General features: G+C 65.2%; 1 protein-coding gene and 1 long non-coding RNA gene across 21 annotated transcripts in view; one reads left to right on the plus strand and one right to left on the minus strand.

Annotated features, from left to right (window-relative positions):
* Positions 1–1,629: 1,629 nt before the first annotated feature.
* The window catches only part of BRSK2 (BR serine/threonine kinase 2), a 61,278-nt gene continuing 35,167 nt past the window's right edge, over positions 1,630–27,740 (minus strand). For 2 of the 19 annotated variants that reach the window (XM_077862906.1, XM_077862913.1), the window contains exons 2-21: positions 26,507–26,601; positions 25,344–25,429; positions 22,677–22,817; positions 21,490–21,606; positions 20,844–20,878; positions 20,625–20,692; positions 20,400–20,546; positions 18,535–18,566; positions 18,042–18,206; positions 17,831–17,928; positions 17,595–17,745; positions 15,367–15,432; positions 13,435–13,495; positions 12,455–12,662; positions 11,775–11,823; positions 8,330–8,453; positions 7,515–7,695; positions 7,355–7,444; positions 4,853–4,900; positions 3,528–3,766 (exon numbers count right to left, since the gene is read on the minus strand). In XM_077862906.1, coding sequence (XP_077719032.1) covers positions 3,543–3,766; positions 4,853–4,900; positions 7,355–7,444; positions 7,515–7,695; positions 8,330–8,453; positions 11,775–11,823; positions 12,455–12,662; positions 13,435–13,495; positions 15,367–15,432; positions 17,595–17,745; positions 17,831–17,928; positions 18,042–18,206; positions 18,535–18,566; positions 20,400–20,546; positions 20,625–20,692; positions 20,844–20,878; positions 21,490–21,606; positions 22,677–22,817; positions 25,344–25,429; positions 26,507–26,601 — 2,186 coding nt within the window. In that variant the 3' untranslated portion in view covers positions 3,528–3,542. Of the gene's footprint in view, positions 3,337–3,527; positions 3,767–4,852; positions 4,901–7,071; positions 7,167–7,354; positions 7,445–7,514; positions 7,696–8,329; positions 8,454–11,774; positions 11,824–12,454; positions 12,663–13,434; positions 13,496–15,366; positions 15,433–17,594; positions 17,746–17,830; positions 17,929–18,041; positions 18,207–18,534; positions 18,567–20,399; positions 20,547–20,624; positions 20,693–20,843; positions 20,879–21,489; positions 21,607–22,676; positions 22,818–25,339; positions 25,436–26,506; positions 26,602–27,740 lie in introns of those variants that run through there. The other 17 variants (XR_013359890.1, XR_013359889.1, XR_013359891.1 and 14 more) reach the window with 17 other exon arrangements.
* LOC144292516 (uncharacterized) lies at positions 3,172–10,161 on the plus strand. Of its 2 annotated transcripts, none has more exons than XR_013359893.1 (4): positions 3,172–3,308; positions 7,583–7,714; positions 8,287–8,416; positions 9,761–10,161. It is a non-coding gene; the product is annotated as an uncharacterized LOC144292516 (long non-coding RNA). The 2 variants fall into 2 exon arrangements; XR_013359894.1 differs by lacking the exon at positions 3,172–3,308 and adding an exon at positions 3,566–3,833.

Raw genomic sequence — 27,740 nt, forward strand, 5'->3', positions numbered from 1 at the left:
TTAGTAGACATTCATACCAACAGTTTTTGGCTTCACTTCCCTTGGTTTCCATTTCTTACAACCCAGAGAGAGCTTGGTGTCAGAAGTAGGATTGAAGGGTGTGGCCTTCCTGCTAAATGGGTTTGATGGTGGGCAAGTGCAAGGCTGGTGGGTCTGTTGGGTATACTGATACCTTGTGGGGCTCCCCATCACTGGTCCCTTAAGGCTGACACTGCTGGCATTTACAGAGGGCCAAGTCAAGGGAGATGGTTTGCATGTGTCAGCTGCTGTCTCAGGACAGCAGATGCAGGACCACAGCTCCAGGAGGCTTCTCCCGTGGCCAGCACCCCAAGGACCCCTGGGCCCTGTGACCATGCCTAACTGAATCCCTCTTTCAGCCTGTTTTACAGCTGAAGCTCATGGGATGCCATATAGTTCAGCGACTGCAGTGGGGCCTGTCTCCTCCACCCCCTCAAGTACCTTCTGGGTGCCCACCTCCCTCAAAAGCACAGTGCTGTCCTACAGCTGGCCCAGAAAGAGCCCACCCAGTTCCACATCACCAGATTCCTTCTCACGTCCTGGGCCTTGAGCAGAGCTGGAGGCAGCTGCCATTCCCACAGAGCGCCGGAGCTCCAAAAGTCAGAGCAGCACTCTCTTCCGGCAAGATGGTACAGGCAGTAAGAGCATGGATCTAGGGCTGATCCTGTCTGCCAGCGTCGGAAATAGTTTTGCCTGGGGCGGGGTGGTGGAGGATGGCTATGGGCATTTAGCTGGGGGAGACCAGGGACCATGCTGGCATTCTACAGAGTGCAGGTCACCCCGCGCCACAGAGAACCATCCAGCCCCACATGTCGGTGCTGTGGTGGCAGGACCCTGCTCTGGAGAGACAGCTGGCTGCAGTGGCCATGCTGTGATGCCTGATTTCCTTCACATATGGGGGGAGTGCCTGTGTGGGACACGCCTGGGGGGGGGTCCATGGACAGCAGCATGGTTTGCTCCTTGCCCATCCTCAACGCTGTGTGGTGGGTGGACAGACTCCCAGGTGCTCCTGTGTGGCGTGGGGCTGGGCAGCCCTGGGGCTCGTGGGGGTTTGGACTCCTCCTCATGCTGCTCCAGCAGAGGGAGTGGCTGGCCAGTGCATGGTTGTGATGCCTACGTGGCTGGCAGGTGTGGTGGGCATGGCTGGGACCATTCCCCTATGTGGAAGAGGCCAGCCCAGATTCTCCAGGGGCTGCCCGCCAGCCTCGCCCATCACTTCCAGGGCTGGGTCATGGCGCCCCAACCACCTCTTACCAAGGAGCAGAAAGAAGTTTCATTGTCCAGATGCTAGGGTGACCCCATGATCTGGTGGTGGCAGCAGAGCTGCAGCAGCCAGGCAGGGCAGTGCTCCATGTCAGCCCCAGGTGGCAGCTCCCTCTTCCCCGCCCCCCCGGGGCCTCCCTCGCCCCCAGCCCAGCCTGTGATCCCCGCTCAGTCTGGGAGCAGAGCCCCAACCCCGCACAGGGGTCTGTCCTCTTCCTCAGGGCAGAAGGTAATGTCAGGTGTCATCCACCTCTGGCAGAGCCCAGAAGAGTGCATGTTGGGGACGAGAGCTGGTCCCCGATGTCCCGCATCCCGGCCCCACCCACCTGGACGGAGACTGGCGTCGGGTATTTTTACTGAAGGAATTTATTGTTCGAGAACTAAGGTTGCTCACAGTTATTTGACAAGGGATACACTGGGTGGGGCTTGTTTGTTTCCGTGACGTCTGCGTGTGTCCCAAGTACAAAAGAGGAAGGCTGACAAGAGGTATTGCTCTCGGTGTCTTCTGCCTCTGGAGAACCCTCCCGCTTGTACCGCGTGGCTTATGCTGTTATAGGTGTTTAACTGTTTATGTGTTGAAATCCCAGCCTGTGGTGGGGGGGGTCAATGTAACAGAAGCAGTAAAAGCTGTCCACGACGGGAGGGAGGCAGGGGGGCGGGGGAAGAGACACCTAAAGCAAAGTGGACTCGTTACAGCGAAGGCATGCAATCAAAACCTGCCGTCCTGGCCCGCCGCCGCCCGGCGCCTCCTGAAGGCGCTCGCCACAGCACGGGTCTGGGCCAGCCTGGAGGGGCCGGGCCCACCAACACCAACAAGCAGAGGCTGGGGACAGGGACGAAGGGAGGCGGCCACGGCCCACGACCTCGCTGCGTACAGAGAACACACACGGCGGAGGATGCCGCCAACTTTCTTTTTTCCTTTTATCCCCCCATTTTTTTTTTTTTTCCTTTTTGTCATTTTAGTAAAAAACCCTGCGGTGCCTCTGCTGTCCTGTGCGTGGGAGCCAGCTCAGGGCCCTCCTCCTGCCCCGGCGCTCAGACACAGACCTGGGATGGTCCCCAGCCTGGGCCTGCAGGGGGCCCGGGCGGTGCCATCGAGCCCAGGGACAGCGCCCTGCCTGCCCCCACCCCCCGGGGCTGGAGTCGCTTCTACACAGCGACGGGACAGAGCCAACCGCGCCGTTCTTTAAATATATATATGTGTATGTATATAGAAAGAACCAAGAGCAAAGAACTGAACACAAAACCTAGCCCTGCCCCAGCGGCCCCCCCACCCCCACACCCTGTTCCAAAAACAACCAAGAAAAAAAAGTTTATAAAAATATCTTGCAGGAATTCTTTAAAGTTTACAGTAGCTTGCCGGTGCCCCCGCTGCCCCCGCTGCCCCGGCGCTCCGACGGCTCCGTCCTCCGGGCGCCTCGGCCCTGACCCCACCCTGCCCCAGACACACGGACACACAGACAGACGGCAGGACGGCGCTGCTGCTGCCCCTTCCCTGAACAGAGAAGTGAAGAAACTCAATAAGTTAAAACAGCAAATAAATAATACTGGTCTCGGCCAGCCCTGGCGCAGGCAGGCGGCTCCGGGCCTCCAGGGACAGCGTCCGCCCGGCCGGGAAGGGCCGCCAAGCGCGAGAGCAGCGGAGGGGACGGGACCTGGGAGCGACCGTGGGGCCGAGGGGGCGGGGGAGGGGGAGGGCGGGGGAGGGCGGACGCTAGCGAGCGGCGGGAGGGGAGGAGCCGCGCCGGGGCGGCGACCTCGGCTGCTCCGCGCTCCGCGGCCCTGCCCAGGGGGTCCCCGCGCGTCGGGGCCGCCCGCGGGCCGGGGGGCGGGGCCTGGCGCGGGGGCGTGGCCTGCGGGGGGCGTGGCCTGCGCGGGGCGGGGCGGGGCGCGGCGTGGATGGGCGGGGCCTGGCCGTGGGCAGCGGCGGTGGCAGCGGCGGCAGGAGACGAGGGAGGGCGGGTCCGCGGCAGCTGCCTTCGGTCAGCCGGAGTCCGGCGCGGAGCACCGAGGATGGCCTCGTGGAGGTGACATGTTAACTTTTCGGGATAATTCCTGGTATCAGAGCGGAAACAGTGACGTTGTCAGAGACAGGCAGAGAGAGAGACAGCAGGAGAAAGAGCGGCCCGGGCGCTGCCCCCGGTGCCCCCCTTCCTTTCCTCCCCGGCGGCGCCGCGGTCGGTCCACGCGGGCGGGCGGCCGGGGCCGGGGCCGGGGCCGGGGCCGGGGCGGGGCCGGGCCGGGCCGGGGCGGGGCGGGGGCTAAGGCTGCTCGCGGCGGGCGGCGGGCGGCCCCGTCCTGGCCGCGTCCTGGGCCGTCGGGCGCTCGGCGTCCCCTCCAGGGCCGGGGCCAGCGGCCGCGGAGTCACCGAGGGGGCCGGGGGCGCTCCGCTTGGCGGGCGTGCTGGGGGCCTGGGCCGCCTGCCCGTTCTTCTCGTCTGAAAAAAGTTGTTTAATTACGTCAAAGAAGTTACTCAATGGGCTGCCTGGGTACACAGAACAGAAGACAAAAGAGAAAACAAGAAAAAAGAAAAGAAGAGAAAGAGGAAGGGGGTAAGGAGAGAGAAAGAGAACAAACGAATGAACGAAAGGGTGTCCACGCCAGGAAGGACACCCGGTGGGATGAGGTCAGAGCGGGCGTGGCAGGGGGGCAGGGGGCAGCAAGCGGGCAGGCGGGTGGAGGACCCCTCCTCCCTCACCATCCTGGCCCCCCTCATCCGCCCGGGGCCTGGCCAGCTGGCCGGCCCCACTCTGGACCCCGAGGCAGCGAGTCCACCACCGCCACAAACCCTAGGGCTGAGCGGGACCCTGGGGCCCCGGGCTGGCGCCCTGCGTGCCCGTGGGGCCAGGGAGCCCTCTCTGGGCTGGGAAGGCTTGGAGCCCGGCCCCTGGCCAGCCCGGGCAGCACCGCATGGACACACAGGTCAGCAGCAGACAGACAGATGGACGGATGGGTGGACAGGCATGGAGGGCTTGGGTGTGGGAGGGCTGGAGGCAGGCAGCCAGCGTGGGAGCCCTGACCCCAGAGGGAACGTCCTGAGGGCGACAGGAAGGGGGCGGAAATGGCAAGACCACCCCCACCTAGGTGGGCCTATTCTCACTGTCCTGAGGCCTGTGCTCTGCTTTATTTCTGAAACCTGACTCCCCAGCCCAGAGCAGCGGGCAGGGGAGTGCATGCACAGCACCCCGCACCCCCTCCAGTGGACAGAAAGCCTTCCACCAGCCTCCTGTGCAAGACCTGGAGTCCACCCAGACCCCAGGCCAGAGCCCACACATGGGACCCTTGCTGGCCTCGGGGCACGGGGGCCCTTTACTGCTCTGAGCCTTGGGGTCCCTTCCTGGCCTGCCTGGACCCTAGGGCCAGGCCTGTGGCTGCCCTAGGGGTGGGTGACCGAGGCTGCTCCTGGCAGAGGTGAGGGACTAGATGGGCCCGAGTGCCCACATCTGGGCCCCGCGTGTACACAGGGACCCCAGGATAGCCCTAAGGGTGGCGGGGGCGGCACCCAGCCAGGAGCAGGCTGCAGGTGGGGGTGACAGGCTAGGGGTCCCAGGTGAGCGTGAGGGGTTCTTACCACATTTGGAAAGCCTCCCCGTCATCATTTCCATACAGTTAGTGGTGTCTGGAGCACAGAATGGAGAAAGGAGGGAGAGGGAGACGTGTGAACAAGTCTTCCCATGTGGATCCCTGGCCAGGCGCTGCCCTCAGCCTCTGGCCAGGCCCTGGGGTGGGGGGTGGGGGGCAGAGCCAGGCGGGGGGCGTGGCCATAGCCAAGTAGGGGGTTTGCTGGGGCCAGTAGAACAGAGGGAAAGGACAAGGTGGGGAGGGGTGGAGCCCAGAACAGGGTAGGCCCCAGGTGGGGCCCACGCGGGGTGGAGCTAGGGGGTGGATCCTGGGGTGCCCGAGTGGGGGCCTCTTCTGCTGTAACCAGAGCCTGAGGACAGGATGTGGCTTGCCCCTTGGTGCCCTGGGCCTGCCTGGCCCTCCGTCCCCTCTGTCCTGCCCTGGGCCCAGGATGCCGGCTCCAGAGCTGAGAAGCCCAGGGCTCTGGCTAGGGTCTGTTCTAGCCACCTACACATCCTCACTGCCACTCTGCAGCTCAGGCAGCTGCGTGGTCCCATCTGCCCCTCCACTTATGTTGGCACCGCCTTCCCTGACCCTCTCCCACCTTCTGCTGGGCCTGGGAGTGTTGGTGCTGGGCGGGACCCACTCTGGGTGGGATGTGACCTCTCGGCCTCCCGTCCCTGTTGGAGTGACCACCAGGTCTCTCACCCTGGTAGCTGAGGGGCCCCGGCATCTGCCCCCTTGCTCACGGTGGCTCTAGGACTGAGCTCGCCAGCCAAGAGTTTGGGAGCGGGAGGGAGGGTGCTGGGAAAGGCTGGGGCTCAGGGAGACCCATCAGAAGGCCTGGAGGCCAGGGCATGGACTGGGGTCCTGGCTTAGGCTCTCCAGGTCCAAGGCCCCCTGAACAAGGGCAGGGGAATGGGCTTGGGCCCCAGAGTGGGTACCCAAGAATTTCCAGGGACAGGGGTTTGCGCACAGGGCTAAAAGAGACCCCAGCTTTGGGACGGGGACAGGACTGGGGATGGAACCCGGGGGAATGGGTGGAGTCCACCTTGCTCAGTGCTGTGCCTGGGACTTGGCACGAGGGCCACCTACTAACGGGCAGAATGACCCCTCCTAGATTACTGTCCACAGCCCAGCCGGGAGCTGAGGGACTGTGGCCCCTGGACAGTGGCTGCAGGCCTGGGCATCCTCTGGGCAGCACAGCAGGCCCTGGCCTTTGCTCACCTCCCTGGACAAGCTCTGTCCTTCCCTGGCCTCAGTTTCCCTCTGTCAGCACTGCTCTGCTCGAAGACAGAGGCCTTGAAGGCTCAGGGAGCCAGAGGCACCCGAGCCCCACCCCTGCTCACGCCCAACTCCCCACCTGCAATGCCAGCCTGGCTCCCAGGGCCAGGATGCTGGGGTCAGCCCAGTCCTGACCTGCCCAGGAGGTGACAAGGCACATGTTGGGGTAGGAAAGGGTGACACACACAATGGAATGAGGATGGCAGGGGTGGGGGGACAGGTGGGGGACAGGTCTGGCCTCTTGGACCCCACCAGGCTGGAGGAAGGGCCCCAAGACTCCAGCCAACTGACAGGGGTTATTCAGAGAGCCAGGGCTTGGGCTGGATGACGTGCTCCCCGGACCCCAAATCCTGACACGGACCTCAGGGCAAGCCGTGCCTTACCGCCATCCTGACAGCAGTCACACACCCTCGCTAAGGGACGGTGGTGTGTGCACATGCCCGTCCTGCCTGGACACAGGCTGACCCGCCCCCACAGTGGGCACGGAGCCCACTCCCCACCAGATGCTGAGCTCTTGGACTCCCGGCCTCTCTAGGCCTGGGCAGTCCCAGTCCTGTGTGACCCCCCCCGTAGGCCCGGCTGGGGAGCCCCTCCTCTGACTGAGGACTCAGGCCTGTTATGGGGAAGGCAGGCGGCCCATAGCCCTGCCACGTGTTGGCTGGTGTGGACACGAGGCTGTGGGCCTCGTGGGGTGCTGCTGGGGGAGCCCCGAGGGAGGTGGGCTCCCAGGCAGGGCCTGGGCCACTGCCCTCCCGGAGCCTGCTCTCGCCGGCCTGAGGCCAGGCTGCCCATGTCTGGCTGCTCGGCCTGGGTGCTGGGCCTGTGCGGCCTGTCCAGGGCCGGGAGCTGGCCGCCGCACGTTTGAGTGGGGGGCCGGTCCGGCACTTGCCAGAGGCCCTGCCCGAAGCCCCCTCCCTGCCCCTGCGGCGGGGCCGGATACCTTACCTGCCAGCGTCAGAGGCTACTCTCGTAGCTGGTGGCCACCTTCTGGCCCTTAAGCCCAGCACCCCAGCTCAGTCCTGGCGCTGGTGGGGGGGGTTCTACGGTGGACAAGAGGCGCCTTTCAGTGTGGTGTGCTGGGCCCTACCTCCCTGGGTGTGCAGAGATGGGCTGGCCCACTGCGCCAGGAGGGCCCTGCCCCCCTGGGGGCAGGGAGGTGGGCACGTCGGAGGGGCCACACCCCTGCTCACCAGCCCGCGGGGCGGCCTGAGCTGAGCCCCCGCCTCACCTGACAAATGCTGGGCGGAGGGCTGGTCGTGTGTGCTCAGTAGCTGGGTCTGAATGGTCTCCACGACCCTCTTGAAGCGGCGGCTGGGGCCTGGGGGAGACAAGGGGTCATGCCTGGGACGGAGCTAGCCCGGAGCCCACGCCCTGGGCCTGTGCCTCACCTGACAGGAGCGTGAACGTGACGGAATAGATGCCATTCTCCTTCTGTGCCGCTCCGCCCTCGGTGTAGGTGATGTCCACCTGGAACTTCACAGGCTTCTGGAACACTGCCGGGCCCCCCGTCGCCTTGTACTCCGCCCGGAAGCTTGTCTGGGAGATGACGCTGTGGCTGAGGCTGGGGATCTGTGGAGTGATGGATGGCGTGAGTGTGCTGGGCACCGGCCGGCCCCCACACCCCCCTGCCAGCCAGACGCCTCTGCCCCTCAGCTAGCGCGCAGGTTGGGACATGAGAGGCAGGCACGAGGAGGTCCCAAGGTGCAGCAGCTGGGACCCGGGTGACAGCCCCTCCTCTCCCCCCAAGGCTGGGGCCACACGGCCACCGATGAGGGCATCCCCCCACTGCTCTGTGGGCTTAGAAGGGCACCTCTCCCAGTGCCGGCAGCAAGGGAAAATGTCCCGGAGACAGGAGGCAGTGTTGCCCTAGAGGGGTCAGCCTAGGGCAGGGCTTGGTGGCACAGGGGTGCACTGCTGGCCTTGGGGTCAGAACCTCATGAGGGATGAGGGTAAGCCCCATTCCCCCTCCCCTGTGAGCTGCCCGTGCCTTAGTGAGCTCTCACCGCCCACCCCACCATGCCCCAAGTTCATCCCCATCCCTGGTGCTCCCGTCCCCCGTGGCCCAGCCCCGCTTGCTTGTGCACACCTGTCCCCGCCCTGGACACGCCAGCTCCCACAGCCAGAGGGGCTGCCCAGAACGGAGCTGGCCTCCCTCCCCAGGGTCCGCATGTGATGTGCGTCCCCGGACGGGTGGGAGGCTCACCGACAGGAAGGCGTGAACGATGTCGGCTTTGATGGAGCTCAGGGGCTTGTCCTTGATCACCACGAAGATCTGCTCCTCCTTCTCCAGGTTGATGAAGTTCCCAAACCAGGACTTCTTGGCAAGCCTGGGGGCGGGCGGTGGGGGCAGAGGGCAGCTCGCATCAGGGTCTTCTCACTGTCTGCTTCCCCTCCTGGCTCCTCACCCCCCACCTGACCCCCCAGCCTTAATGCTAATAACCCCACAGTCTTACCTGGCTCCTCCTCCCATGCCTGCCTGGGTCTGGGCAGTGCCCACCACAACCCACCAGAAAGGAAACCAGGGCACACCCTGACCCCAGCCTGACTCCAGCCTGTTCCAGCCACCAAGTTTTGGGGGAATTTGCTCTGTAGCCATCCTGTAGCAGCCTGGAGAAGGTACCCCCTGCCCTGGGGCTGCATGGGGAGCGGGGGTCAGGGCTGGCAGGCAAACTCTGCATCCACATGGACGAATGGGCAGGAGACACTATGTGGACAGTAGGGCCTGGGGGCCAGAATGCTACGTGTCCCCTACCACCCGGTAGGTCAGCTTGGCTCCCCCTGCCCCCACCCTCTGTCCTCAAGGACCAGGGGTTGCCCGGCCACCTGCTGCCCAGCCCGGTCACCCTGGGACAGGAAGGCTGCTTCAAAGCCAGGTGTTGTGCAGGGTGGGATGGGGCACATCCTCCTGCTTGCGTTGGGGGCTTCCCTTCCCATCCTGTCGACCGTCTGCCCTTGATTCTCTGTCCAGCGTCTGCATCCCCCCTGCCCCCGCAGCGCACCCCAGGGTCGGCACCCGCCCTTCTGCTGGCCCCATGATCCTGCCTCCGGCATTTGCGCCTGCGCAGGTCCCTCTGTGGGTTGTGGACAGGGCCAGGACTTGTTTCTAGGCGGAACTGAGCGACAGATGTCCCCTCTAAGAATGTGTGACTCAAGGCTGGGTCTCCTGCTTGCTAGCAAGTCTCCACTGCATGGTGACGAAGCCAGCTGATGTGGTGGAGAGGCCCTCAGTCCAGCAGCCCACAGAACCTGAATCACGTCCATGACCGTGGGAGTGTGGCCGCAGGTCCTGCCCCAGCTGAGCCTGGAGGGAACCATGGCCCCCCGACAGCCTAAAGTGGAGGGCCCAGCTGGCCAATTGGGGCCTGACCCACAGCACCTGAGACAAGGAGCATGTGGTGCTTAAGCCGCTGGGCTTGGAGCAGTTCGCCACGTGGCAGTGCGAACGGGCCCGATGGCCACCTGGTAGCCCCGAGGATGGGAGGCACCCACTGAGACTGTGAGGCACAGGCAGGGCCCTGGCCCTGCATCTCACTCTGGCATCAGCGCTGCAGGGCAAGCAGTAGGGGCTGATTCTCAGGCACTTTTCAGTGGTTTTCCTGACCACGTGATCTCCCCTTGTCCTACCCATTTCCAGAGCGGCCTGGGATCCTGCCCGAACAGCAGCACAGAAGTGAAGATAGGGAGGCACATCCAGCTGGCCCCCCTGTCCCCTCAGTCACCAGCCTCTTCTGCCTCCTTTTCCACATCGTGCCATCCTGCCATCCATCCACTGTGGGTCTGGCACTCTCGAGGGTGGGCTCCTGCCCTGGCTGTGTCCTGCCATGTCCCAGGCCCACCCTGGCCCTGCAGCCCAGCAGCCCAGCAAGTACATGGAGAGGCAAATCCAGAACCTGCATCTGGGGCTTCTTCTCCTCCCTTGACGAAGAGACTAGAATAACACTGAAATGTGACTTGTTTGTAGTCTGGGAGCCACCGGCTTGGCATCTGGCATCATTAACAGTCCTGTGCCTGGAAGAAGCCTGACGGAGCCAGAGAGGCAGTGCTGGCTGGTGTCTTGTGTCATCTGGGCCATCCAGTCAGTGGCTGGCTGCCACTTCTTAAATGTGGTAGCCAGGTGTCTCCGAGGAAAGCAGACCATGCTCCCTGCTGTGGTCGGCCTTGTCCAAGCAGGTGAAAGCCTCAGGGGCAAAGGCTGCCGCTTCCCCAAGCTTCACACTCAGGGCTGTGATTTCACCCAAACCAGATCTCCACCTGCCGAACCTATGGTCCCAGACCTGCCAGCCCCCACAATCACATGAGCCAGTTCCTATAAATACCAGCCCCATGCGGGCACACTCGTACACATGCACCCCACCGAGTGCTTCCCTGAGAACCCTGATGGTCACACTGTGGATAAGCATGTCCTCTGCAGCAGGTGGTACTGGGGCACTAACCACACCGGGCCTCCTGGGCTACTGCGCACCTGCTCCGTCCCCACTGGTCACACCTGCCAGGTGATGGATGTGGCTGGACCCCCAGTTGGGGGCTAAGCCTCCAGAGGAGGGGAGGCTGCAGACCACCTGCAGGGCTGTGAGTGCTGTGACAGCAGCAGGACGTTTCGGCTGAGGGGCACTAACCCTGGGATGGGAGTCCCTAACCCGCACGTGCACGTCCCCAGGCCTCGCACAAAGCACACCACGTGGTAGCTCCTGCTCAGTTGCGGAGACAGAGGCCTTTGAGTAGACTTCCTGTGCCCCTCGCCGGCCCCGCCCCGTGGCTGCAGTGCATTTCTTGTTCCTGCATCATCCTCTGCCAGGAGAGTGGGGGTGGGATGGCTCCAGGGTCTCCACCCTAGTCCAGACCCGCTGTGGGCTGGGGTGTAGCTCTGCTTGCCCATCACCTCCCATGGGTTCTGCTCCTTCCTCTTGGCGGCGGTCAGCTGAGAACTCAGTCTGCTCCTGGCCTTGAATGATGCCACCCTCCCCTGGACACAGTTCCCAGCAGGCTATTCTATGGCTTTCCATCCTCCTCGGCCAGCGGGGACATGTTTCGCCTTGAGACCCTCCATCCCTATGAGCCCCCACATTTCTGGCTGCATGCAGGCTCTGTTCTGCCCTTGGGCAGCCCCGGTCAGCTCCACCCAGTGCGCCCCTCCTTGGTGGATGCCACCTGTAGGCTAGTCCTTTGCAGACTCCCTGTGCCAACACGGCCTGGGCTGAGCCCATGTCCAGAGAAGCGTGAGCCCATCTGACCACAAGTGCTTGGGCTCGGGTCCGCCAGCTTCCCCAGCCTGGGGGCCGGGGCTTTCAGCAGCTATATCAGTCCCTTCAAGGCGCAGGGGGGTCGTCCCTTGCCTCCAGCTGGCCCCAGGCTGTGGCTTCTGAGGGAAGCCGGGACAGGTCAGGTCTCTTGGCACCGCAGGCCCTGCTCCCCAGCCTGGTGCTAAAGAGGAGGTGTCCTAGGCAGCAGGTGGAGGGGGGCCTGGGGCAAGCACAGAGTCCCAGGGAGAAGAGGAGGAGGACCTGGAGGCATGCGGGTGCTTCACCCAGAAGCCCTTGGCACCCTGGCCAGCCATGGGGAGGGTCCAGCACGAGCTTCCCCTATACATTTGGACCTGGGCAGCGGGGCAGAGCTGGGCTCACACTCAACCGTGGGCAGCAGTCACTTACTCTGGAGACGACTCCGGAGTCAAGTTGGACATCTCCTCGGGTGTTGGAACTGTGCACACAGGAAGGACAGGGAGAGAAGGTGTGACCCCTCTGCCCTGCGCTCACCAGAGTCCCCCTACGCCGTGGCCTGGGGCCTACGGAGCTGCCCCACGTGCTCCTGGCCCCCGCTGGAGCGTAGGGCCCCGAGGCCATCCCAGCCTCCAGTGCTGTAGTCAGGCGATGCCTTCTGGCCTCCAGCTGGCCCTGCTGGCCCCTGACAGATGGCACTGGCCCCTTCTGCCCACCCATCGGCTGGGCTGTAGGCTTGGACAGCCTGGCTGTGCCCACGGGCCCTAGGCACCCAGCCCACAGCAGCGGGCTGCCCACCGCTCCCCTGTCCCGTGGGCTTCCTGATGACTCGCACCCGCCCATCAGCTGGCTGTCCTCCTGGGGCGCAGGTCTCAAGTGGCCTCTGGGCTAAAGAGAAGCACAGGAGCTGGGAGGGGTCCCGAGGCCACACCTGCCCAAGTGGGCATACCTGGGGGTGAGCGGACATCTGGAGGTACTCCCTGAGCCTGTGCTGGCCTAGAGGTGCTGGTGGGAGGTGAACCAGCCCAGTGGAGAGGGGGTGGCCCCTGTCACCCGCCACCCCTGCGCCCAGGCTGGCAGTCTTAAACTACAGCCCCTCTGCTTCCACTTACCCTGTAGTTTCCGGCGGTGGAAGCGGGGTGACCCCAGGAAACTGTTCTTGATGGAGTTCAGCCGCGTCCTCCAGGGCACCCCTCCGACGCTGGGGCTGGATGGTGGCGTGGGGTTGGGCGTGCCTGCCGGGCTCTCCTTGGGCGTGTGCACGGGCGTCCCCTTAGGGGTGGGGAGGGGACTACCCCTTGGAGAGGGGTGAGGGGTCACCTGTATGGTGGGGACAGATTTGGTGTTGGGTTCAGTCCCGGCGGCCGGGAGCCGGGTGGGGGCCGGCATGGTCGGCGGGCCTGGGGGCAGGGCCAGCTGGGGGCCTAGGCCCCCCGGGACAGGGGGTCGGGCCTGGGTGCCGGCCGGGAGTGGGTTAGACTTGGTGCCCTGCAGCGGCTTGTCGGTCAGCTTGGCCTTGCTCGGCAAGGTCTGGGTCTTGGGGTTGGGCCGCGAGGCGGCCTGTGGAGGGAGGATGTGTCCGGGCCGAGGAGCGCTCCGACAAGGTTCCAGCTCCACGGAGGTGGCCAGGGGGCAGGCCACGAAGGGGGTCTCAGAGGGCGGGGGGGGCAGGGCAAACTTTCTAACAGGCTACAGGGCAGGCAGCAGAGTGCGAGGGGTCCCGAGAGCAGCCATGCGAGCGCCCCCCCCCCCCCCCGCATGCACACACAGCGCCACCAGGACCAGAAAGACACGTTCAAGCAGGACCCCAAGGCAGGACCAGCGGGGACAGGCAGGCGTGGGGGTGGGAGCGTTCGCCAGAAAAGAAAACAAATAACACAGGAGAAAACAAACGAAACGAAACAAAAAACAAAACAAAAAGAACGTGCAGTTAGCCAGAGCAGCAGCACCCACGCGGGCGGCCCCAGCAGCGGGGGTGGGGGCACGGGCCCAGCCCCGGGGCCGGGGGGGCCTGCTTCCCGGGCTCTGGGAGCCTCCCCTACCCCCCCGTACACGCAGGCCTCTCGGAGCTGGGGGCGGGGCGGGGGCTCACCCGGGGGCTGCTCAGCGGGCTGGTGGACAGGCCGGAGGAGGCGCCACTGATGGACCTGGACCTGCAGACACAGGTGTGGAGCGGGTCAGCTGGGGGGGCCGCGGCTCTCGGCTTCTCTCCCCCAGGCGGGCCCTCCAAAAGGCCGGGAGCCCTGGCCTCAAGCCTGAGGCAGCCCCGGCCTCTGCAAGCCTGGCCATGCCCCAAGGCCCCTGTGGGGTGGCTGGCTGCCTGCCTCGGGGCTCCTCTCCTGTAAGCGGGAGCTGCCCCGAATCCAAGGCCCAGGCTGGCACCCGGGAGCCCTCAGCAAGGATCTGTCAGGGGCTTGGATGGACAGAGGGATGAGGAGACAGGCACTTCCTGGGAGCTGAATCCAGCCCCGTGCCAGGTCCTCTCCCCAGGCCCCGGTGCCCTGAGCCCAGCCAGGAACCCCAAGGCTGAAGTGTCACAGGCCCCTGTGCTTGATCCTAGCATGTGGGCTACTGAGTGGGCACTAGCCCAGCCCTGCCCTGCCCACGGCCCACCTGCCCGGCCCAGACCAGCCCACAGCACGCCAGCCCAGAGCCCTCCTCGCTGGCACCACGAGGGCCTGGGCAACGCAAGGCTGGGGTGAGCCCTGGCTGGGACCACGAGCCTTGTCCACCAGTGGCCTCACTTGGCCCGCAGACCTGGCACCCTGCGGGCAGGGGCCTCACTCCACCACACCACACAGCCTCAGGGAAGGCCCGCCGTGCTTGCTCAGCCCTGGGCATTGGCACCTGCTGCCCTTCGAGGAAGGAAACGGGGGTGGAGGTCGGGTGAGGTAGCCACAGGAGAGAAGAGGAGAAGAGTGAAGGCCCGCCCCCACCAGTCAGCCCACCCGCCCGCACCTCAGCCCAGCCCCTGGGCCTCAGGGAGGAGCTGAGCCCACTCTGCCCAGGACCCCGGCATTTGTGGGCGGGGGCCCCATGGCAATGACCCTACGACTCTTCCACCTCACAGCCACAGAGCCAGGGGGCGACGCTGACCTTCCCCCAGCCCCCTACAGCCCAGCTGGCCCACGGCCAGGACGGTGCCAGTGCCAGGCCTTGGTCCAAAGCTTTCGGAAGTTGGGAAGCGAGTGGGGGCCGTTGGTTCTGGCTGGTGCCCACCCCCAGCGGCCACAGGCCAGCAGGGCAGCAGCTGAGAGTGAGGCCCAGCGCCCGGGGCCTGCCTGCCACTGAGCCAGCCATGCACTCGTCCCTTGGCACAAGGAAACCAGAAAAGAAGCAGCGGAAGGAAGAGGGGTGGGGGCTGCCTCCATGCCGGCCGGTCTAACCAGGCGGCACCCGCCCGAGACAGAAAGGATGGGGCCGGCACGCAGAGCAGCCAGGGCGGGGTGACAGGTGGGCAGCAAGAGGCCAGCGGTGAGCAGGCAGGAGCACAGGAAGGTACGGGAGCAGTGGGGAGGGTAACAGGGGTGAGGCCCGACCACTGTTGCCCATGGGCAGCGGGCCCTGCAGGGGCAGGGCTGGGGGTTCAGGACCGCCGGGCCCCATGCAGAGACCCCTGCGACTGTCATGCCTCCTACCACTGCCCTGGGGTGCCACTTCCACTCTGGCCCCTGTGGACAGCAGGGCATGACCCCAGGGCCCTGGGGCAGCACAGAACAGGGGAGGGGAGGCTCACTGGGGCCACGCAGAAGGGGCCTCACAGCCTGTAGACCCTCAGGGGTCCCCAGGCAGGGAGAGCACAGTGGGTCTCCCCACCCTGGTCAGGCTGGCCACCGGCCTCGCCCCCGCAGCCCACGCCTCCTCAGGGCCACGGGCCCGCCTGGCCCAGGCCCTTCCCCAGCTCGCTGGAGGGCTCCCTCGCCACAGCTGCGAGGGCCAGATGCACCTCAGGCCCAGCCCTGCCACCAGGCCCAGCGTTGTCCTTGGGGCTGGGGGGCGGGGGATGGGTGGGCAGGGTGTATACCTGTCTTCTTTGCTGAATTGGGGGTGGGCTTCAGCGATATCCAGGCTTTTACTGAACATTGCTTTACTACAGCAGGAACAAAGCGAGAAAACAGAGTTACTGACGCAGCCCCACCAGGCGGCCCGGGAGGCCGGACCTCCACACAGCTCCACGCAAGCTGGGCAGGGCCCACCTGGAGCCAGGCCGGGCACACGGGCAGGAGGGGAGGTCAGGCAGGAGAGCGCCAGGGCCACAGCGCACCCCACCCTGGTGGCCTGCTGAGCAGGGGGGCCTGGCCAGCCCTAGGACCCTTCCAACCCCAGCCGGCGCCCACTGTGGCCCAGCGCCGGGTGGCCAAGCCAGAAGGAGAAGCGCAGCCTGCAGCAGCGGTGGCAGGATGCGAGGTGCCAGGAGGAAGGGGCTCTCCAGGGACTGCCCGGGTGGTCCATAGCTGACCCCGTCCCAGCTCCCGTCCCAGCTCCTCCCGCCCCGAGGCAGCCCGACCTGGAAGGTAGAGCAGGTCACTTGACTCAGGGTGGCCTCCCGTGCCCAGCCCCTACTCCAGGCGGGTGAGGAGGGAGGGACGCAAGGTGGCTGGGATGACGTGTGCCCCCCATCTGCACTCGCCTGCTCTGGGCAGGTCCAACGGGAGGCAGGGGTGAAGCTCAGGAAGGGTGGGCTGGGGAGAGGTGGCCTCTCACCCTGGAGGCCTGCTGGGGAGATGGGGAGCCCCCAACAAGCAGGACGCGAGGCACAGTCAGGGCAGGAGCTCAGCCAGCAGAGAACTTTCTTCCCACCACCCTCAGCAGCCCCCCAGTGCCGGAGCCCGGGGGCAGTGGGCCAGGGCTGTGTGCAGCCAGCCCACTTCCCCGAGGAAGGCCTGGGACCACCAGGGGAGCTGTGGACCACCAGCCTATTTTAATGCTAACCGTGGCTGCTTCCTGGCAAAAACCAGGAAAGGCCAGGCTGTCCCCAGCACTCAACCCCCAGCTGACCAGGGGAAGCGCCAGGGCTGGGACCCCAAGCCCTGGTGGTCTCCAGGCCCCAGAGCTATGGCAAAGGCCCCTGCCTTGGCAGGAACATGGGGCGTCTCCCCAAGCGGGCCCTGCCCAGAGCTGGGGTGAGGATTGGCCAAGGGCCCTGCCAGGCCCTACAGGACCAGGACACCCTTCCTTCCTCCAGGAGGCGCTGCTGGTACAGCCCTGACCAGCTCCTGGACGCTACCTAGAATTCCATCCACGTCCTTGACCCCCACACTACCACAGGTGACCCAAACCTGGGGCCAGCATCAAGTGGGGACAGGCCTGCTGGGCGGCTCTGAACAAGGCTTGACCCTAGTGTAGCTAAGTCTGGTCCACTCCAGTTTAGCCCAATCCTGTTCTGGATGGTCTGACCGGCCCACTTCAAGCCAGGACAACAGAGCAAAGCCCAGTCCAGCCCAGTCCAGCCCAGCCCAGCTCAGCTCAGCTAACAGTCCAGTCCAGCCTGGTCCACCCCAGCCCGGCCCAGCTAGCAGTCCAGTACAGCCTGGTCCACGCCAGCCCAGTCCAGCCCAGCCCAGCCCAGCTAGCAGTCCAGTCCAGCCGGCTCACCCTAGCCCAGTCCAGCCCAGCTAGCAGTCCAGTCTAGCCCAGTCCAGCTAGCACTCCAGTTCACTCCAGTCTAGCCCAACCCTGTTCTGGATGGCCTGACCAGCCTACTCCAAGCCAGGACAACAAAGCAAAGCCTAGTCCAACCGAGCCCAGACCACCCAAGTAGCAGTCCAGCCCAGTTCCATCCAGCCCAGCTAGCAGCCCAGCCCAGTCCACCCAGCTAGAAGCCCAGTTCAGTCCAGCCCAGTCCAGCTAGCAGTCCAGTCCAGTCCAGACCAGCCTAGCCCAGCCCAGCCCAGCCTAGTCCAGCCCAACCAACAGTCCAGTCCAGCCTAGTCCAGCTATTAGTCCAGTCCAGCCCAGCCCAGTCCACCCTGGTCCAGCTCAGCGCAGCCCAGCTCAGCCCAGTCCAGCCAAGTTCAGCCCAGCCCAGTCTAGCCCAAGCAGCCCGAGCAGCCCGGCCCAGCCCCTAGCACAGCGTGGTCCAGCACAGCGTGGTCCAGCACAGCCCAGTGGCCTTGGCCCAGCCCCAGGGCCGGGGAGGGGGTGGGCAGAGATGAGCCATGCCAGGCCCCACGCAGCCAGTGAGGAGTGCCAGTGCCGACCAGGCCAGGCCACCAGGAGGCGGAGTGCCGTGTCCTCCCAGAAGGCACGCACCTCTGGCCATGCTGGGCCATCTCGATGGCCCTCCGCGCGGGCACCGGGGAGCCGCCATCTGTCACGCTGAGCACCTCCATGGACTTGCGTTCGGGCCGCCGCTTGCCGTGCCGGTTCAGCATCGGGGAGTCCACACGCTTCCGGGGAGGGTCTGTGTGCAGACAGGGGTCAGGGCCAGGCAGCCCGCCGGGCGTGGGAGGGGCAGCATGGGGCCAGGCCACCCTGCCACCTTATACCTATTTCATTTCTGGGGGGCAGGTCTTCGTCCTCGTGACTCGGGTACCTTTCTTTCCGGTCCAGGAGAAGGAAATAAATCATCTTCTCCTGGTTTTCCCTGCAGTGGGTGAGAGGCACCAAGAAAGGTGGGCAGGTCCATTCCCGGAGGGGGTCCCACCCCACGGCCGCCTGCCTGGGAGGGGCCGCAGGGGCCCCAGGCTGGCCACGTACTCCTCGGACAGCAGGTCCTGCAGCAGCTTGTTGCGATCTCGGAAGCAGCCCAGCGAGTGCATGCTGTCCAGCACGTCGGGGTCGATGTCCTCCAGGCTGGGCAGCGAGCGGATCTGCACCTTGCGGGGGATGGGCTGCTCTGGCTCCGGCTCGTTCTTGCCTCCTCTGTGGACGACAGGCACGGCAGGGTCACGCGCCGCCCCTCCGAGGCCTGGGGCTCCTCCGCCCCCACCCTGAGGTGCCGGGAGGGCGGGGCCCACCCCTTCCTGGGGCCCCGAGTCTTGCTACTCTGCCTGCGCCCAGCCCTTGCACACCTCCTGCGTCCTGCCTGTGCCCAGCGCAGGCCGGCCCGGGGGCCTTGAGCCAGGAGCGGCTGAGGCTGGGGGCAGGCCTGCGCTGGGCCGGGTCACCCCCCGCCTTCCCTAGCAGGCCCTCCAGGCCACGGTGACAGGTGACAGGCAAAGCAGGCGATGTGGGAGGAGAAGCTACTTACATATACCATATGTGTTTCTGAATGTGCTCTAGCTACAAGGAAAGAGAAACAGGGAGTTAGTACGAGGAGGGACGGAGGAGCCCACGTTAGGAGGCCAGAGGGGGCGGGAGGGGGAGCGCGGGAGTGTGCAGAGAGCAGGACAGGAGGGGGGAGGAAGGGGCTGGAGGGGGGAGAGCGTGGGGAGGGGCTGCGTTCCTGGAGGCTCCAGGCAGGCAGCCCTGACCCTGCTCACCCCCAGTGGAAGAGAAGGAAGTGGGGCAGGGCTGGGGGCCGGGTAGCAGAGGGCGTGAGCACGGAAGCAGAGCGGCCTCCTGTGCACAGGGAGGGGCTGGGTGCAGGTATGAGCAGGAGGCTTGGGGGCCAGCCCTGCTCTCCCCTCAACTGCACTCGGGACAGCCTGGTTGGGAGGGTGAGCGAGGGTGGCCTCTTGGCCACTGGGCCACCTCTGTCTGGCCAGGGGAGTCCTGCTGCCCTTGCTCTGGGACCAGTCCTCCTGGCACTAGCTGAGCCCTAGGGAGGCCGGAGGTGGCCAAGGGGGGCTTCTCTCAGAAGTAGGAGCTTCCCTCAGACCTTCCCCGGCCCCCAGCTGCCATGAGGAGTGCTCGTGAGCAACTATGCACGCTGACCAGGCCCTGGGAAGCCCGGGACACGAGGGCCAGCATCAGTGGGCGCCTGCCTTCCAAGTACACCAGCACTCCCAAACCACACCTGTGCACATACACCCACGCACACGCAAGTACACGCCTGTGTATGTGCACACACACCAGTGTAACTGTGCACACACAGCTGTGCATGGTCACACACCCAGGCACATATGCACATACCCTGTATGTGCCCACACAGCCATGTGCATAGCCACACACACACACACACACGCCTGTGTATGTGCACACATATCCATGCACCTGTGCACACTCAGCTGTGCATGGCCACACACCCATGCACACATGCACATACCCTGTATGTGCCCACACAGCCACGTACATAGCCACACATACAGTACACACCTGCGTATGTGCACACATGTCCATGCACCTGTGCACACACAGCTAAGCAAGGCGGCACACGTGCACACACTATGTATATGCCCACAGAGCCCTGTGTATACCCACACCTACACAAGTACACGCCTGTGTATGTGCACACATGCCCATGCACCTATGCACACTCAGCTGTGCATGGCCACACATCTAGGCACACGTGTGTATACCATGTATGTGCCCACACAGCCCTGCATATACCCACACCCATACACACACATGTACACGCTTGTGTATGTGCACACACACCCATGCACTTGTGCATACGGAGTTCTGCGTGGCCACACACCCAAGCACACGTGCACACACTCATGTGTGCCCACATAGCCATGCACATACCCACAACTACACGCCTATGTGCACACACACACACACGTGCACCTGGGCACACACAGTCATACATGGCCACACACCCAAGCATGTGCACACAGCTGTGTGTGCCCACACAGCCATGCGCATACCCACAGCCACGCACATCCAAGTACACACTGTGTATGTGCACACACGCCCATGTAGCTGTGCATGGCCACACACCCAGGCACACACACACACACACACCCAAGTGTGTGCCCACAGAGCCATGTGCATACCCACGCACATGCAAGTACACGCCTGTATACATGTACACACACCCGTGCACACCCAGGGCCCCCCTGTACCACACTCACTAGCACAGGTGGGGATCCCTTGCACAGGCGACGCTGGAGACAGAACCCAGGCCCTAACATGGTGGCCCCAGGCAGGGACCTTGCGGGTCCAGGAGTGGGTGGGCTGCATAAGGGGGAGAGGGGAGGCCCTCTGGCCCCTCTGCGCGCTGGGACCCACCGTGAGGCGCCGGGCCGCATCCACCTCGATCATGCCGCGCAGCAGGCTCTGGCAGTCGGGCGGGATGAAGTGCGGCATGTGGAACACGCCCCGCTTCACCTTCTCCAGCAGCTGCCTCAGGTTGTCATCATCGAAGGGCAGAGCCCCCTGCCGGCAGGGGCACTCGGGTCACCTCGGGAGGGGCGCCCAGAGGCAGCACCGCGGGGGAGGGGCGGGGGGCCTTACCACCAGCAGGGCGAACAGGATCACACCGCAGCTCCACACGTCTGCCTTGCGGCCATCGTACTTCTCCCCTGTGGGCAGCAGTGGGGTTGCCAGGGTGAATGGCTGGTCTCCGCAGGAATGGGGGCGCCCAGGCTCAGGGTGTGGGAGCTGGCCAGGGCCTGGGGATCTGCAAGGCTCGGGTGGCGACAAGGGCAGGGCGTGGGGGGCTGAGGCCACTTACCCGGATCACCTCGGGGCAGGCGTAGTGGGGAGATCTGGAGGCAAAAGTGGCAGTCAGGCAGAGGTTCGGGACCTGCTGTCTACCCTGCTGTCCCACCCCGCCTGGACTCCGGGCTGCCCCCGGACCACAGCAATGGAGACACCTGGAGGCACGTTCCGCCTGCAGTACTGCCCCTCTGGGGGGCCCCCAGACCCACGAGGAGGCTCAAGGGGCTTTGATGCCAACCCTCCCCACAACCTAATCCCTACTGCGTGCTTCTGGGGGACACGGAGGCACGGGAGCCTGCGGACCCAGCCACATTCAGGGTGTCTGCTGCCATCCTGGTCCCGGGAAGGGCCATGGGGCTGAGTGCACACAGCAGGAAGATGGCCACGGTGAGCTCTGGGAAGCAGGCAGCCACCGGGACCAGACTAGCCCTTCCAGGGTCTGCCGGAGAGCCGAGGGAAGGCCTGGGCCTCACTGGTCACCAGGCAGGGCCCCTTCACTGCAGCGCACTTTGCAGCACAGGCTGGGAGCAGAGCCAGAGGTCCTGGGGCTCCAGGTCCCCCGGGCTGCGCAGCCGAGACCACTGGTGGCATCTGGGGGCAGGGCAGGGCCTTCGGGGGCAGCAGCCTGGCCCTCTCCTGGCCCGGCAGCCCCGCTCACCCGCAGCTGGTCTCCAGCAGACTGTCGCCAACCTGCAGCGACGCCATGCCGAAGTCGGCGATCCGGATGTTGTTTTTCTCATCCAGTAGGAGGTTTTCCGGCTTCAGATCCCTGTGGCTGGGAAGGAAGGCGGGGTTGAGGCTGACCAGCCCCTAGCTGCCTCCCCCTCCCCAAAAGCCCATCCACGCTGCATGGGCCAATGGCAACCCAGCCTGGTGATGTCACAGGCAGCCAATGGGAAGTCGCCTGCCTGGCAGCTGTGGTCTTGGGGACAGAGAAACAGGGACCCTCTGGGGTCATACCACATGCTCCCACCCACCCTGGGGCAAGCTTTGCTTTACTCTCTGGGCCCCCCACCCACCATAAGTGCTCTGAGCTGAGGCCAACCTGGGATCCCCAATGGCCCCAATGGCCTGGTGGCCTGGCCCCAGGACCTCTTAAGAAACCTGAGGAGGGGCTCCTGGAGCCTGGGGGTGCACACCTGACATAAGCTTCCTGATGCTCCTGAAGGGGTCAATAGAAAGAGTACTGTCTGCCCCAGTGGCGTGGGTGGTGCCTGATAGGGAGGTTGGGGGGTACCTGATGGGGTATGGGGAGTCCCTGATGGGGGATAGGGAGCACCTGATGGGGTGTGGGAGGTTACCTAATAGGGTATGGGGGTACCTGATGGGGGGCGGGGGTACCTGATGGGAGGTGGGAAGCACCTGATGGAGGACGGAGAGCACTGGATAGGGGATGGGTGATACCTCATGGGGGATGGGGAGTACCTTATGGAGGATGGGGTGGAGGGTACCTTGGGGAATGGGAGGTACTTGAAGGGGGATGGGAGCACCTGATGGGAGGTGGAGGGGTACCTGATGGGGGATGGGAGCACCTGATGGGAGGTAGAGGGGTACCTGATGGGAGGTGGCAGGGTACCTGATGTGGGGTAGGGGGTATGTGATGGGAAATGGGGGGTTACCTGATGGGAGACAGTGGAAGGGGCACCTGGTAGGATGGGAGGCACCTGGTAGAGGGTGGGGGCATCTGACGGGGGATGGGAGCACCTGATGGGGATGGTAGGGGCCACCTGGTGGGGAATGGGCCCCTGGCAGGGGTGAGGGCCTGCCTGGGGGGATGGAGGCGCCCTAGCACGGGAGGGGTCAGCTGGTGGGGCTGGGGGCACCTAGTGGTATTGGGGCACACACCATATGGAGTGACTGTGGCAGAAGTCTAGCGCAGAGATGATCTGCCGGAAGAACTTCCGGGCCTCTTTGGGGGTCAGCCTCCCCTTCTTGACCAGGTAGTCGAAGAGCTCCCCACCAGACACGTGTTCTAGCACCAGGTATCTGCCAGGGACAGGTGGGCGTCGGGTGGCTGCACGCGGTATGACCAGCCCGCCTCGGGGCCACCCGGCCACAGCAGCACCGGCCGCAGGCTGCAGGCCACCAGCCCGTCCCAGCGTCCAGCACCCTCAGCATGAGGGGCCCTCCAGTGCAGCCATGGGCGGGGCGGGGGGTGGCCTGATGCGGGGAGTCTGGGAGGAGGGCCACACCTGTCCCCCTGGCTGAGGGACACTGTGGCCACTGACCCCCATGCAAGCTGGGGTCATGACTATTCTAGGCTCCCCTGGCTAGCCCCACTTGGGCTCCCAGAGCAGACACTCAGGCCCTCGGGGAGCCCTGGCCACCAAGGCAGACCCAAGGGTGGGCAAGGGGCTGGAGCAAGGCATGGCTGGGGGCCCCCAGGGGTGGCCCTCAAACTGGTTCTTGGAAGATGGAAGAAAAAGTGTGGAAGGAGGGCCTGAGTGGGGGGGGGCAGCTGGCAGGTGGTAACTGTCCCCCGCCTTGGCTCAGCATGGCCTGGTGGCCTGGACAGGTGCAGGGGGTGAGGACTGGCCACCAGGAAGATTCTGACAGGGCCTTGGGTTTCCTGGCTCTGTGGGCCAGTGCCTCAATGCCCACACACTGGGGCAGGGCACTTGCCCTGGGGCAGTGGCCTCAAGGGTGGCACTCCCCTCTGCTGCATCATGTCACTGGCCAGGCCCAGGGACTGAGACCCTCTGGGCTACTGTGCAGGGCCACGGTGGGGCGGGGCAGGGCAGGATGGGGAGAGCGGGAGGGGCAGGGCAGGCTGTCTCTGGCTGCTGATGTCTCTGGCCTAGTGATGGTGGCTGCGGGGGGAGCCTCCCCAAGGCAGGTGGGGAGGTGCAGGATGGCCCCCAGGACGTGTGGACAATGATGCCTGCAGGACCTCCCAGGAGCTGCTGGTCTTGCAGAAATGGAAGGGTCAGTGGGGGTGGAAGCACAGGGAGCCTTAGGTGGGAGTGGGGTGAGGGGGTGGAGCTGGAGATGGGGAGGGAGCCCTAGTGGGGTTCAGGCAGGGGCGCCATCCTGGGGGTCCTGCCCTGCTCCTGAACAGGAGGATCCAAGCACAGCACAGGCCACAGCCTGCCCTCGCTGGCAGAGGTCCCTGCAGGCTCCCTGGGCTGCTTTGGGGCTGAGTCCTGGGGAGCCCTGATCATCCTCGTGCTGGGCACGGCGTCCCTGTCATTGGGCCTTCACCTGGGCTGTGCCCCCCCCCCGCCCCTCCTGCTGTCCCAGGCGCCCCCCCCTTGCTTCCTGACTCCCGCTGAGGTGGCCTCCTTGGGCCGAAGGCTCTGCCCTTCGTCCCCACCCCTGAGTCTGTCCTCCCCAGGATCTCAGCAAAAATGAGGGCTGATGGGTTTCCTGCTTGTTGTATGTGGAGGCAGCCAACACCTGCCCCAAGCTCACGGGACATTGCTGGATGCTGCAAGGGGGCCCCCATCAGGCTGATGGTGAGGGTCATGCAGGTGTGTGTCTCGGGGCAGAGGTCCTGCTCACCACGGTCAGGGGCCCCAGGACCACGACCTGCCACCCGGCACCCCCACACCTGTACTGACCGGGCAGCTCCTGTACCCTGACCCTCAAACACTTGGAGTTGGCCGCTCATGCCACTGGGCCTCTGGCTGGCACACAGCGGGGACACCACAGCGATGAGGAACAGGCTCAAAGAGGGAGTAACTTGTGGGAGGGTCTGGGCTTTGGACTGGGGGCCCGTCCTCCATCTGTAGGCCCGAGCCTTCCTGCTCCCCCCGGGGCAGCCCCTGGCAGCCAGCTTCGTGCCCCAACTCCCGCTGCCCGGAAAACTGGGCAGGCTGGGGATGGCCACCTGGGGCCAGCTGGTCCCATCCATCAGACACCCTCTAGGGTCCCCTGGGCCAGCCCCCTGCTCACATTCCCTCAATCCCAACGTCCCCAAGGAAGTGCCACTGGAGCCCCTCCCCGAGGGCCTGTGCATGCATCACAGGCCGAGGCCCTCCTGCAGTCACACAGGCAGCAGTGACACGGCTGGACGCCCCCTTGCCGTGACCCTGGGAGTGACCGTCACCCACACCCCAGGTGAGCTCATGGAGGCCACACAGCTGCTGACTTGGCTGGGGGGTGACGGGGCCCACTTTCCAACCCAGGGGTGCCCGAGATGTGGGATTCCCGCTGGCCTCGGAGGTCAGCCTCTCAGCACCATGGGAACCGGACGTCCCAGGGAGGGTGGGACAGCAGACCGGTGAGGGGCGCCAACCGGCCCTGGGGTCCAGTCCCGTGAGAGAGCTGGTGGGGCTCAGTGGGAATACGGAGGGTCCCTGGGAGCCCTGGCAGTGGCAGGGCTGGGGGTGCTCACTGGGATCCAGGGCACCTGCTGCTTGACCCCGGCTGCCAGCCTGGCTCGCCCTTCAGAGCCCTCCTGCGAGCTCTGCCGCCGGGGCCCCCTGCCCAAGGGGCTGCCTGTGCCCTCCCCGAGGCCCCACGGCCTCACCTCTGCCCCCACCCCGGCTCTCCAGACCCGGCAATACCTACAAATATTTTTTGTTTTCATAAACATCGTGCAGCTTTAGAACGTGAGGGTGCTCGATGAGCTTCAGGATGGCGATCTCCCGCTCCACCTGCATTGGGGGGAGAGGTCCAGCTGGGGGCAGGCTCATTCCCCTGCCCCCTGCTTCCACCCACCCCGTCCCCTCCTACTCGCAGCCCCAGGCCAGGCCGTGCCTGCCCTCGGTCCCTGGCTGGTGGGGATATGGGGGGATTGCGGGGGCCATGCCCCCTTGGACACCCTCGCTAGGTTCGCGGGGGCAGCAGGAGGCTTGGAGCAGGTCCAGCCTCACGATGGGGTCTGTACCCCTGTAAAGAAGGGGGCTGCCTCCGGCCCTTCCACCCTGGCCCTGCCGCTGAGCTCCTGTCTCTCTGCTCGCAGAGTTTATGGGCGTCTTGCACGTCTTGCACTCACTGCCCCCAAGTGAACACGTGAGTCCCGGTGAGTCCAAGGCAAGGTCAGGGTCTGCCCGCCCCCCAGCAGCTCCCCCCTCACCCCTCCAAGCAAGCATCTCCTTAAAACTCCCCCAGCTTCGGTCCCTGGGGTCCCCCCACAAGCCTCCACCCCCAGGCAGCCTGTCACTGCCCTCCTGGTGTGCTGGCCCCTCATGTGCCCCTTGGGAGCCGTCTTGGGGAGCAAGGGAGGCGCCGTCCCCGGGGGGAGGGCAGCCATGCTGATAGGAACCCCAGCGTGCCCCCCCACCCCAAAGGTCTGAGCACTCTACACCCATGGCTAAGCAGGAAGATGGGGGACCGAGGCTGGAGCAACCCCTTCCGCCCGGCATCCTGTCCCAAAGGTGACAAGGGGCTCCCAGGACCGGGGAGGGAAGGGGCGGCAAGCAGGAGGGGCTGTGCAGTCTCCCAGGAACTGTCACTTCCTCTTTCCCTCCTCAGAGGCAGGGGCCTCCTCCCTAATCTGACTAGGGAAACTGAGGCCCAGTTGGCTATCTCAGCGGGTTGGCACAGCACCAGGACTGTGCCCAGGATGCGGCCTGTCCCTGTCCCTCCCAGGCCCCCGGCTGAGGCCAGGAGAGAGCAGGCAGGAATGGGGGACAGCCAGTCGCAGGGTGGCGGGCACGGGCAACAGACGGACGGAGCGAGTGGGACCGTCCTGCGGGCTCCTCACCACAGGGCCGCCCACCTGAGCTCACCTTCATCAGGACGGACTCGCTGAGCTTCTCCCGGTTGACAATTTTAATAGCCACCTTCTGGCACGTGACACAGTGAATCCCCAGCTTCACAAGGCCTGCGGGTAGAGAAGCCCCCTCAGACCCAGGCCAGCAGGGTCCCACCTGCCCCCCGCACCCCCTAGGGCCCAGGCCCTGCCCAGTGCACCCCAGCGGGACCCCCACAGCTGCCGTGGGCCTCTCACACTCCTCGGTCACTGCCCAGAACACACCACATCGCCTCCCATGGCACCAGCCCTCTGGCCTCCTGGAGCCCCCACCCCAGGCCTTCAGCACCGCCCATCTCCCCCAGCAGGGAAGCCAGGGTGCTCTCAGGTTCAGGGTCTCCCCCTGCCTGGTCCCTTAGGGTCCCCTCCTGCTGGATGCTTGGCCTCTGCCACCCTGCAGCCCAGACCTGTCAACCTCCCTTGGGTCCGCAGACCTCCGGACAGAGGTGCCCAGACACTGGCATCCAGCTCACTGGTGTGCCCAGGACAGCAGGATGGGCCTAAGGCCACTCCCTGGATGGCACCACCTGGCCTGCCATGCCCCGTACCCCCACCCCTGGACCCCCTCACTTGTCCTCATGCTCACACTTCAAGGACCTGAGTCCTGGTTGCCACCCCCTTGTCCCGTGACCACAGCCAGGCACCCACATCCCTCTCTCCCTCCTTCCCACCTCCCCACGGCAGCCTGGCCCCCGCCAGCATCCTGAGAACCTCTGGCTGGACTGCACTGTGGCCTTGGGCCCAGGACACCCCCTCTGGTGCTGAGCCCGGGCCCCAACCCCAACATTCTCCAAGGTGACTCCCACTCCCAGGCAGGCATGTGAAGGTTATCACAATGGTCGGCCCCACCTCCAGCGTGTGGGGCCACGGGGGACAGGGGACCCGTGCACCTGGCATTGCAGCCTGGCTTGGGGATGCCTTTTCTGTGAACACTGAGGGACGCCCACACAGCATTATCCAGACTTGACCAAAGCCGGGACTGACGGCACGCCACCCCGTGGTTCTGGGGTGACCTGCGCCCCACCCCCCACTGCCCCGTCCAGCTCTTGCTGCTTTAACCATGACCTTGAGCTCCCTGTCAGGCTCACTACCTCCCTGGGATCACTCTACCCACTTTTACGTGGGGCCAGGGGAGGGTTCTTACGAGTTTGCAAAAGCCCTTTGATGTTTATGGGAAATGAATCCCTTGTCATGTGTGTAGAAAACACGAT

This window comes from Canis aureus, chromosome 21, assembly GCF_053574225.1.
Source record: "Canis aureus isolate CA01 chromosome 21, VMU_Caureus_v.1.0, whole genome shotgun sequence".
Taxonomy (NCBI): domain Eukaryota; kingdom Metazoa; phylum Chordata; class Mammalia; order Carnivora; family Canidae; genus Canis; species Canis aureus.